The sequence below is a fragment of the Brachycentrus maculatus genome, unplaced genomic scaffold (genome assembly GCF_059751285.1).
Source record: "Brachycentrus maculatus isolate JH-2025_06_01 unplaced genomic scaffold, ASM5975128v1 h1tg000081l, whole genome shotgun sequence".
Lineage (NCBI taxonomy): Eukaryota > Metazoa > Arthropoda > Insecta > Trichoptera > Brachycentridae > Brachycentrus > Brachycentrus maculatus.
This window is the reverse complement of record NW_028280835.1, coordinates 680,917-692,565: the sequence shown is the minus strand read 5'-3', so window position 1 is coordinate 692,565 and position 11,649 is coordinate 680,917. Positions and strand designations below refer to the sequence as shown.

Genomic DNA, 11,649 nt, shown 5'->3' with positions numbered 1-11,649 from the left:
AAAGTTTCCCAAAAGCATGGTGGGACTAACAACTCGCTCTGCATGTTTTGCATGTGTAGTGATAGTGTATGTGAATAGTACTAAGTGGGTGTGGTGTAGTGTTGTTCGCATGATTGTTAAATTGTAGTGTATGTCCTGACGAAGAGACGGGTACGTCTCGAAACCGGTAGACAGAAGTAGTCGGTGAGTGGTTATTTACTAACATTACTAATATCAATTAAGATATTTTATTTTTTAAATTGCACTACCACCAAGAAAAATGTCAGTACAAAACTTAAATATGATATTTATTCGTTGGGTGAATTAACTAAATCACAGGGATCATCTAATTTTATTGAAATAAAACAAACAAACGATCAACTTGCCGATTACAACAATAGTTTGTTGTTTTGTAATTACAATATCCAATAATTCTGTAATAAGTTATGAGTCTTTTTTATTATTCTTTAATTATTATTTTTTTTTCCGTACAATATCATTTTGAAAACAATGTAATAAATATGTGAAAATTTCTCATTAGCAATTTACCTTAAATGTATAAGTAGGGTACAAACACTGAAGGAAATTATTAAAAATAAAAAGGTTTTAAGTCGATATTTAAAACTTTTATTAGATTTGCTTGTTTATTATTTTGATCAAATTGTATGATTATTCGATTATCCGCACCCAACGGTTTATTGATCGGTGCACACGAAGGAAAAGTGATAAGCCCTCCACTTCAGATACCAGTCCAGGGTAATATTAAATAAATATTAAAGTGAAAAAAATCACTTATATTTATTAGACCCCACTCTGGGAATCGAACCCGGGACCTCCAGAACGGTAGCCGAGCGTGCTGACCATTACACTATGGAGGCGGGCAAATGCTGTATGATTAAGTTACTCGTAAACCAATAATAATCCGAGAAATTGATGAAAAAAGCAACATACGGTTTGGCACCTAGATAAACCGAAACATTATCAATTTTGATGTTGGGTATTTTTAAGTGAATAGGATTGTCAAAGATCTGGTCAAGGAAAATCGCGTCTCTACATAGTTTGAGTCATTCTAGTTTCTAGTCTTTGGTTGAGTCGTTTTTATTGTTTGTGGTTGTTTTTGACGTTTCAGCTTTTTGTCAGTTTTCACGCGGCAATATTAAAACGTTTAATAAATAATATCCGTAATTATTATTCTGGTTTATGTAAGTCATTTATAATCACTTAATTTTCTACACTTTATAATGATTTTTTTTTAAAAGCTTATAATAATTATTATAATGATGGGGAACTACATAATTCCAAACATGCCCTCTAATCTTAAATGAATGTCATATATCTAGATCTAGTTCAAATTGTTGTATACGTGTAAATGTGATGATAAAAGGGTTTGTGTTTTATCACCTTGATCTCTAAAAATCTATTTATATTTTCGCCTTAATGCAGAAAAGTACGATAAAACTTAAAAAAAAACGTTCAAAATAATTCACTTACTTAATCCATACCGCTCCCTGTGCGGAGTATATGGAGTTGACAAACTGCCTCCAAGCTCTTCTGTCGACTGCCAGCATCCTTCCAAGTCAGGCACGCATCCTGTAGCTCGGACGAGAACTGTCAATGACTTCTCAACAGTGGTCGTCCTGTTCTTAAAAAAACATGTTGCATTTGTTTTTTTTAAATGTTTTTAGTAAAATTTGAGTTTTTCTTATCGTTGTACACTTTACAACAGTCCCATATTCTTCTAACCATTATCTGCCCCCAAAGGTGCATAGTGCACCGCATCGTATTGACGCAGTGTTATCTTGATCTTAACTTACACAAAGGCAAGGTGATCACTTCTGCGCTTCAGGGTCCAGTCCAGGGTAATATTGAATAAATATTAGAGTATAAAATCCCTAATATCGAATCGAACCCGGGACTTTCAGAATGGTAGCCGAGCGTGCTTACCATTACACTACGGAGGCAGACGAACTAAACACCAACAGAAATTTAACTTCACGAACGAAGCATTTTGTTCAGTTCATTATTTTGGATCCTTGATTGGGTTCTTTATATTTATATTTGATATTTGCCTGAATGTTTGAAGAATGAAAAGAGTCTGAAAGAATTTAAAAATAAATGTTTTGTTTACTGTAAAGAGATGTAAATATATCGCTCACTCCTTTCAAGAACGTCATAAATAAAAAATTGTCAATTTTCAGTTGTGCAAGTTTTCGGAATGCACAGAAAATGTACTCTATCCCAGCAAAAGAGGCATATTTTAAACTTAATATTTACCCGCTACAGAAAGTGTTGTTTTTGCATTTTGAAGAAAAAGTATCGTTTAAATATTTATTTAAATAAATTAAACATTTTTCAAATGGATAAAAAACCTTCAGGTTTTACCTAAAAAGTTCTGTTGCACAGTTAAAAGTCAATAGTCTTCAATAAGTGGCTTAGTATTCATTTTTAAAACATTGTATTATTTTTTTAAACTTTAAAAACGTACTCCTGAAAAATCAAGTTTTTTTTATTTATGACGTTCTTGAAAGGAGTGAGCGATATATATATATAGATGATGTAAATTAAGTATAATAGTTTATATTAGTTGTAATATAAACTAACATAAGAAATATTAAAAAAATATATGTATATTTTCCACTAGATAACAATGGAGCTCCAATGTCCTGTGCAGCATTATGACTGGGGGAAATTTGGTAAGGACAGCGAAGTTGCGAGACTTGCAACCGTCTGCAATACGTCACTAAGCATCGACGCCGAGAAGCCTTATGCAGAGCTCTGGATGGGGACTCACGTCAACGGGCCGTGCTTTGTGCCCGAGAGAGACGAATCTCTGTCCTCGTGGCTCCGGCATAATCTGGACTCTTTGGGAGCCGAGGTTCAGAAATCATTTGGGGACGATTTGCCTTTTTTGTTTAAAGTTCTCTCCGTGAGAAAAGCGCTGTCCATTCAAGCTCATCCAAACAAAGTTAGTAAATTTTTATTTAGTTTATTTATAGATTAGGCGTTTAATTTGTAGAACTCCATTTTAATTTATGTATTAAATGTTAAGTCTACTAAGTTGTAATGATAAAAGAAAACACTTCGTTTTTTACCACTTGAGTTTTATTATAGACTACATGTTTCAGAAGTTAAACTTCCATCATTCAGGTCTGTATAGTAACTAAAATATAAAATATAAAATTGTTCTATAAATAAGGAGAGGGTAAAGTAAGGGGAAGGGGTTAGTCAAGGGACGGAGTTTGAAAACAAAGGAAAAATGGAAAGCAATGGTGAAGAGTTTTGAAACAATATATTATTTAATAAATTATTATTAGAATTAATTTGCTACACAGAATGTTTAAAACATGCAATTTTTGGTCGACCCGAACACCAACATGCACTAAAATTTTTAACCACAGACATGCGTTAGGAGCCGAGGTTAAACATGCAATGCCGAGGTTGCATTGCAAACCAAAAATCGCATGTTTTAAACATTTTGTGTAGTTTTAAGTGTGTAAATGGGCTATGGTGGTGAAGGGTGGTATTGTTTGCGTGCTGTAGTAGTGATTGTCCTGACAAAGAGACGGGTACTTCTCAAAAGCGGTTGACATAAAAATCTCGGTGAGTGGTTATATACTAATATTATTAACATTTTTGTAAAAAAATAAATAAGTACTTAATTTTTGTCCTTTTATGCTGTTATTTTATGTTACTTATATGTTTTTAACCATTTTCTCAGAGTCACGCTGAAGAGCTTCATAAAACGCGACCAGATTTATATAAAGATCCAAATCATAAGCCAGAATTAGCCATAGCTCTGACACCATTTGAAGCTTTATGTGGATTTCGAGTCATCGATGATATTTCAAGTTTTGTAAATGGTAAGCTTTTATTTTTATTACATTTAAATAGAATTTATGTAAGAATATTGCGTATGCATAGTCTTACAGATAAAAACAATACCAAAAATGGTTTTAACCTTCCTGGTGATATGTATTTACTACCAATTTACTTAAAAAATGAGAATATTAATATAAATTATAATAGAAATGGGCTCAGAATTTTTGTATTCCTCTGTAATATAATTATGTATTACTTGAAATGCATGTCGTAACGTCTTTACTGCGCCTGTAGTGCGCAGATCGTTTTACATGGCAGTCGTGTTGCTATGCTAGCTATTGCGGCTACTTGGGATGTGAGAATTTTTGTATTCCTCCGTAATACGTATTACATAAAAATATTATAGTATTATGTTATTGATTTGCAGTGACACTAAGCTACTTGCGACACATGTAAAAAAATTGGGGATAATCACCAATACACAAAAGTTTCTCAGTGTGTGCGTGGTGCCGTGCTTTGCGTACACGTCTCACAGCTTCATACTGTTTCCGCGGATGTCCTTTTAGTAGCGCACAAGTCGTCCTTCAGGGTGGTCAAGCATGGCGGCTACTTACGATGTATTTTTTTTAACTAACATTACAAAATTGTTACATTTCAACTTTAACTATGGTCAATAAAAGCAACATTTTAGAATATTCACACTTTTCGTGTTTTTAAATCACATTTTCATATGGTGTACGAAATACATATCACTGTTGCACCAGGAAGTTTTTAGCACCGTAGGGGAAAGGTTAATAGTGGTTCAATTTATTGACTACAATTTTTTTTTGGTAGATACATTGTACTTAAGCAATTTCACATTCACACATATCTACTTATTCTACACATCCCAATTCAATAAATAATATTTACCTGTTTTTGCAGATTTGCCAGAATTACAAAATGTTTTAGGGTCGAAAGCTACGCAGAGTTTACTAGAGAACAAGGAAGATAAGTTATCATGTCTTAAAGCTGCTTTCGAAGCTCTTATGACCCAAAATGTATCGGTGATCAGTGACAACTTACAATCAGCAGTCAAGCGTTTGAGTTCTGCAGGTTTGTGCAAAATTACTATTTTGAAAATTCAGCTAAACTGGCAGTGCACAACGGAGTCCTGGTTCCAACTCAATAAGGATGAAAGTAGACTGAATGCAGTAGAAATGCGATCTCTCAGAAGTATGTGCAGCAAAACAATGTATGATAGATGTTCGAATAGTGATATAAGGAAGGAATGTAAAGCTGAGATAAGCATTATCAATAAAATTAAGAAAGGTGTGTTGAGATGGTTTGGACATGTGGAACAAATGAGTGAGGAAAGAATGGTAAAACAAATTTATGAGGCGAATGTAGTTGGAAAAAGGAGCAGAAGAAGACCGAGAAAAACTAGGCATGGTCAGGAATGTCAAATACTTGAAAGTAGTCAGGTTAGGTGTCGTAATAATCGGCGGGTATGTGTGAGGAGATGAATGTGGGAGAGATGAAGAATGTTTGCAAAGTCAGAGTGTTGTGGCATTCTATTCTCCCTGCCTACCACTGCGGAAAGCGGCGTGATGGTTAGTTAATTTTTTTTTCTCTGAATGTACCAAGGGATGAATTATATCGCTCACTCCTTTCAAGAACGTCATAAATCGAAAATTGTAAATTTTTAGTTGTGCATGTTTTCGGAATCCTCAGAAAATGTACTATATCCCAGCAAAAGATGCATATTTTTAACATAATATTTACCCGCTACAGGGCAGAAAGTGTTGTTTTTGCATTTTGAAGAAAAGGTATTGTTTAATTATTTTTTTTAAATATACTAAATATTTTTCAAATGGAGACAAAAACTTCAGGTTTTACCTAAAGAGATCTGTTGCAAAGTAAAAAGTTCAGTAAGTGGCTTGATATTTATTTTTAATACATTGTATTATATTTTTAAACTTTAAAAACGTTCTCCTGAAAAATCAAGTATTTTGATTTATGACGTTCTTGAAAGGAGTGAGCGATATGTGAATTGCAAAAAAAGTTATCCCTGTAAATTATTTTATTTGTAACTGTGATATGTTTTATTTTAGATGAAGATATCCAAACAAAGCTTCAACTTCCATTGTTGAAGAGACTATCTTCAGAATTCCCGGGAGATGTTGGCTGCTGGTGTATTTACTTCTTGAATTACCTCGTCTTAAAACCCGGAGAAGCCATATTCCTCGGTCCAAATGTACCTCACGCGTACTTATTTGGGGGTATGTACTTTGTTTTGGTGCTTTCAACGGAGGTTACATTATGTGATTACGCATTTTTTTCGATTGTTGTGCGGTATTATCGATAATCCTGAAATTATCCGTAGCATTGGTCTGTATGTTCCCGATAGTTACCTAAGACAGCGTCGGCATAGATTGTTTCACATTCCTATACACAGGACCAACCTGCCGATGGTTATGCCTGTAGGAAGAGCTACCGCTATGTTGAACAACATCACATTGGATATTGATCTGTTCCATGTGTCTGAAGGAGTTTTCCGAAGCGGGATTCTTCTGCATATTTAACAAGAGTCTTCTTCCTTACTTTTTAATTTGTTTTTTTAATGTATACGCCTTAAATGTTAGTTTGTAATGTATATATTAATTATCGAATAAATTGAAATTGAAATTGAAAAAATTGAAAAAAAAAGTGATATTTAGTTACTTTTAATATTACTGTATATTACTTTAGAATTGATTCATGTCACACATATGATACTTTTTAATTGTTCTCTTGGTACCTTTACACTTTATTTAACAACAATTTTTTTAATACAAAAAATGCACGCATTTGACAAATACATCCATAATTTCTGCACCAATAGTTTAATCATTATGATTTTTATTATATTCAATACCAAAAGCCGACTACATAGTCCGCATTTCGCTGCCAACCATAAACCACCAAAGTAGAAAGTTTTCAATCTTACTGAGATTGTGCATGCTTTTGAAAATGAATATATAGGCAGCGGCTCCTCTTCATCAATATTGATGTCTTCTACTGTATCCGTCAACCTTGCGTCATACAAGCTTTCGATAGTTTATATACCACACGTTGGAATATTGTCGTCGAATGTAACAAAATTGAGACAAAATATATCAAATATGCAGTGTAATTCAAACGATGAATGTGGTAAAATGGTCATAGAAAAACGATCAATGCAATATATTTTTATATGAAATGAATTCGGGGTAGAAGAAATAAATGACACATCCGAGAAAACGATTATTCAAGGAACGATAGATAGAGGTTTCACTGTATACATATATATTTTAGTAAAATTGGGGAAAAATTATATATTTAAAAAAAATCCATGAACATTTTATATGTAAGGAGACATCTTTTACATCACAGGAATGCATAAGTTTTAGGTGTTACATACATACTCCCAAACTTACAATTTTTTTATTTTCTAGATTGCATTGAATGCATGGCGTGTTCAGATAATGTAGTAAGAGCTGGACTCACTCCGAAATACATAGATGTTTCTACACTTGTCGGGATGCTGGAATATGAAAGTCGTACTCCGGAAAATGTTTTGTTTCAACCAGCTTCTGAAGACTCTTTCACTAAAATATGGAGACCGCCTGTCAGAGATTTTGCTGTTGCGGAAATAAAGGTATTTTAAGCCTCTATTTTAGACACTTGTCTACTAAAGTAGGTAGGATACTAAGGATGAGAAAGATTGATATGGAAAATACCCTCTAACACCCAAACCAATTAAAAATTAATATTATTAAATAGTAAAGGTTATTTTACAATTGGTAGGAACCAAACGCACAGTACCAGTTTGGCAATCAGGGATCTACTTAACCTTTCCGGGAGTACAATAATTGATGTCCGACATTCTCTGGGGAGTGGGCTCTTTTTACATGAAAAAAAAAAAAAAATTCATTAAATCAATTATTATGAAGATATAAATTATGTTAAAATATATTTTTTTAAAACACCTTTTCGAAATATTGCTAAATTATGACAAAATTACACACAAATATCCACAGATGTCATTGCTATGCAAGTTACATCATACTAACTGACAGCCAGATTTCGACGTTCATTAACGTCCATACTCCTTTAAAGAAAATTCACACTGACGTTCATTTACGTCCATACTCCCGGACTGGTTAATTGTGCCATGGTATTTGTCATTTATGTTTAATATTCGTGGATTTGGGTGCATCATGTATTTTTAACACTCTAATAGTGTATTTGTACTCAGAAGGAATATCAGATCCAACATACCCTTTATGTATATATATATATATTATTCTCAATATTTTTCATATTTAAAGCATTTACTTTGTGGTAAGTCATTTTTACTTATTTATTTTTTTACAAAAATGTTAATAAAATTAGTATATAACCTTTCACCGGTGAGTGGTTATTTACTAATTTTATTAACATTTTTGTAAAAAAATAAATAAGTGTATATATATATATATATATATATTTTAAATCTTTGTATTTGTATTATAACAGTCTGAAGGTTAGTGGCAATTTGGTCAGTCGACTACATATTGCATAATTTCTTGCATATAACTTTATGTTGATATACAGTAAAACCTAGATTTTACGTCCCCAAATTAAACATTTTCCTGCCAATTTTAATTTTATTTAATTTTTGTAAAAATTGTGTAGATGCAATTTTTGTTTACAAAAACTAAATGAAGGGAATGTAAAAAAACATTTTCTAAAATTGTAATGACTTAACTAATAAAATAAACAAAAAAAACCTAAAAACAGCATGTAAACAGTGATCGGGAATAACATAAAAAAAAGAAGCTTTACAGATTGAGTGAAAAATCTAATGATAGGATATTTTCGACGTTAACCGGGAGAAAAAATGCAGAAAATAAATGAAAAATAAAATAAATGTAAGAAAATATATTGGGATTAAAATAATTACACGCAATTGACGGGAAAATATTAAATCCGGGGACGTAAAATCATGGTTTCACTGTGTATGGAGTACTTTACTCACTTAAAGTTAATGATGTGTCCTATTTTTCTAGTCTTGTCTAATATACATCACTATATGTACCTATAAAGAATTTCATTTAAATATTTTCTTTCCTAGGTACCGAAGGACTCCAAAACTCCTTATAACACCATTATTAGACACAGTGCAAGCATATTTATTGTTGTATCGGGAAAAGGTACAATATCTGATAATGAAGAGAAACAAGTTACAAAAGGAAGTGTTTTCTTCCTCAAGGCATCGAGGCAGCTTTCCATCAGTCTCCAAGAAAATTGCAGTGAAGATTTAGTTATGTACCAAGCAATGTGTAATTTATTTTAGTCAAACCCAAGCATTTAAAAATGTAGTGGGGTTAATTATTTAAATATCTGGGAAAGAAATGGAATGAACTTATTTATTGTAACTGCAGACAGTTGGTAGAGTTCCATATTGAATTGTTGGGTATATATCCAAAATAAAACAAGGTTTTTCAACAAAACGCGTCTCGTATTAAGATATACATAAATAAATGTAGAATTCAATCCAACAAAAACCTTGTTTTATTTTGGATATATTACCGAACTATGGAATGAACTTAATAAATTAAATATCAGATCCTGCAAGTAAAAGCAATGCAATTGTATGAAAATTTTCTCAAGGATTCAACTGGGGATTTCATTAAATTTTTGCATTGTGATCATTTTTTAATTTTAATTTTTGCTGATCACCTACCCCGAGTGGAACATGTCAGTTGATTTTAGAGCTTAAGATGTTATTGCCAATTTTATATATCTATTTTATAAGTTAAGTTTGAAATATTTTGTTACAACTTTAATTTTGAATAAAGATAATTTTAATAATAAATTATTTACGCATTTTATTACAGTTTACTTTCTTTTGAACTCCCTTTCAGCGCTAGCAATAAGAGAATCAATTTAATATTTATGTTTAGGCTGTATGTCTACCGTTATCTTTATGATAATGTATGTCAAGTCAATAAATAATTTTCTTGAATTATAGATTAAGTCAATTAGGTTACAAATATTTTTTTTTCTATTAGTTGTTGTAGCCTGTAACCACGGTGTTGCATTTACTGTGGACATATAAAGTAGCAATTATTAAACTGTTATCCACTGAATCTATGGGTTCCATAGAAGAATCACAGTTTTGAATATTACTCCGAAAATTCTAGAAGAGGAGGGAGGGATTTTTGCTGACAGACTCAAAATATAGAGTTTTTTTACATTTTTCTTTTCCTCATAGGCATTACATATGAGTACAAGAATTGTGTTTTGTGAGTTGACAAAACTAAGAGCAAATTAAGGCTGAGTTGACATTTTAATGTAACTGTATCATCTAATGGTACTGGATGTATATGGTGATGAAGGGGAAAAATAAAACACCAGCTCAGGAACAAAAATTTATTTTCAAATACGGAGAGCAGAATCGGCGCCAGTATCAACATGCTGGAATCTTGATTCTTGAAGTCTTCTTTGATTGAGTATTAATCCGCCATAATATTGAGTCCGAGTATAATCCTGAGTCACTGTGTCACACTCAAAGACTAACTAATTGCATAGTATAGTCACACTGCACACTGCCCGAGAATCTCAAAACTGCACTGTATATACCATTTTTCGAGAGTGCCACAGTGGGGGAATAAATTCCCCCCCCAAATTTCAATCAGTGTGTAAACATTTAAACATTATAAAAGTATGCGTACATCCACAATAAAAAAAAATTACTGCATAGGTCTGCTCTTCTCTGATTATGTGAGACAAAGTTTATCTATTTCTGTAGGTCAAGTTATATTCTCTATTAAAATATTTTTTTTTTGAGATGCTATCAATACTTGTTCTAGTTTTGACTAACTTGGGAAGAACAGTAACATTTTTAATCTAATGATTTTCAGAATGGAACGATTATTACTCGAGTTTGACCACTCATTTAAAATACTTATCTAAATAGAAAAGACTTTCTGGCAAAACAGCAAAAGTTACCTCCTCGAAATCTCCAATTATACTTTTGAACCTTTTCCGAGAAAATCTTTGAAACTGATCATTAATTAACTTTAAATTATATCATATTAATCATTTCAAACAAATATAAATTTTTACTGCTTGGACACTTTTGTGCACTGACTGAATCATTTGAACAACTTCTATCAGCCAAGTATAATTTGAATGAATGGATCAATTAAATAATTCAATTGTTTTCATTAAATTTATCGCATCGCTAGAAGAAATTCATACAGTTATTACTGTTGGACATTGTTTGTCACTTAAATTTATAATTATCAATCAGATAATTGTCTATATTCAGATAATCAGACTACGACTATAAATAATTTACTTGGTATAAATAATAGTTGTTTTTTCTACTTCTTGTAACTCTTATCTGCATAGGGTTGTATCGCATAAACACAGTGTAATATTGATTCTTAGTTCTATGAAGGAAAGGTGGACAGTCCTGTATTTCAGGTAGAAACCAGTCCAGGATGGTTTTAATGAAATATTGTAGTGAAAAATCACATATATTGATTTTGACCCCTCTGGGTATCGGACCTGGGTCTTTAAGCATTGTTAGTTTATAAATAAAGTGTGGGAAAAATATATAATTCTTTAAAATATGACAGGGCAAACTTCTTTAAACATCCATCATGCACTTTTTCCATTTAATAATATGTTATTTTTCTTGGGTATTCAGAAATACTCATACAATAAAAATAAAACTGTCTCAATTAAACGGTTGAAGAGTCGAATATTTACTGTATTTCTTATAATAGGTCTTTCTATAATGTTTGGTTATGGGTTCAGTCAATTAATTGAACAGCAGATTAAAAGTACAATTTTATC

The 11,649-nt window shown here is 32.0% G+C and overlaps 1 protein-coding gene across 2 annotated transcripts; it reads left to right on the top strand.

Moving 5' to 3' along the window:
- Nucleotides 1-162: 162 nt before the first annotated feature.
- Nucleotides 163-9,674, top strand: Mpi (mannose phosphate isomerase). Of its 2 annotated transcripts, none has more exons than XM_088257445.1 (7): nucleotides 163-183; nucleotides 2,621-2,944; nucleotides 3,698-3,839; nucleotides 4,723-4,893; nucleotides 5,892-6,059; nucleotides 7,254-7,456; nucleotides 8,915-9,674. In XM_088257445.1, exons 2-7 carry the CDS (start codon nucleotides 2,627-2,629, stop codon nucleotides 9,134-9,136), a joined length of 1,224 nt encoding a protein of 407 aa, XP_088113571.1. In that variant the 5' UTR covers nucleotides 163-183; nucleotides 2,621-2,626; the 3' UTR covers nucleotides 9,137-9,674. The 2 variants fall into 2 exon arrangements, with proteins under 2 accessions (XP_088113571.1, XP_088113570.1); XM_088257444.1 differs by lacking the exon at nucleotides 163-183 and adding an exon at nucleotides 1,065-1,181.
- The last annotated feature ends 1,975 nt before the right edge of the window (nucleotides 9,675-11,649 follow it).

Coding starts and splice junctions, on each gene's coding strand:
- Mpi (XM_088257445.1), top strand. CDS start 2,627: ATGGAGCTCCAATGTCCTGTGCAGCATTATGACTGGGGGAAATTTGGT. Junction 2,945..3,697: donor TTCAAGCTCATCCAAACAAA/GTTAGTAAATTT, acceptor CCATTTTCTCAG/AGTCACGCTGAAGAGCTTCA. Junction 7,457..8,914: donor TTGCTGTTGCGGAAATAAAG/GTATTTTAAGCC, acceptor TTTCTTTCCTAG/GTACCGAAGGACTCCAAAAC.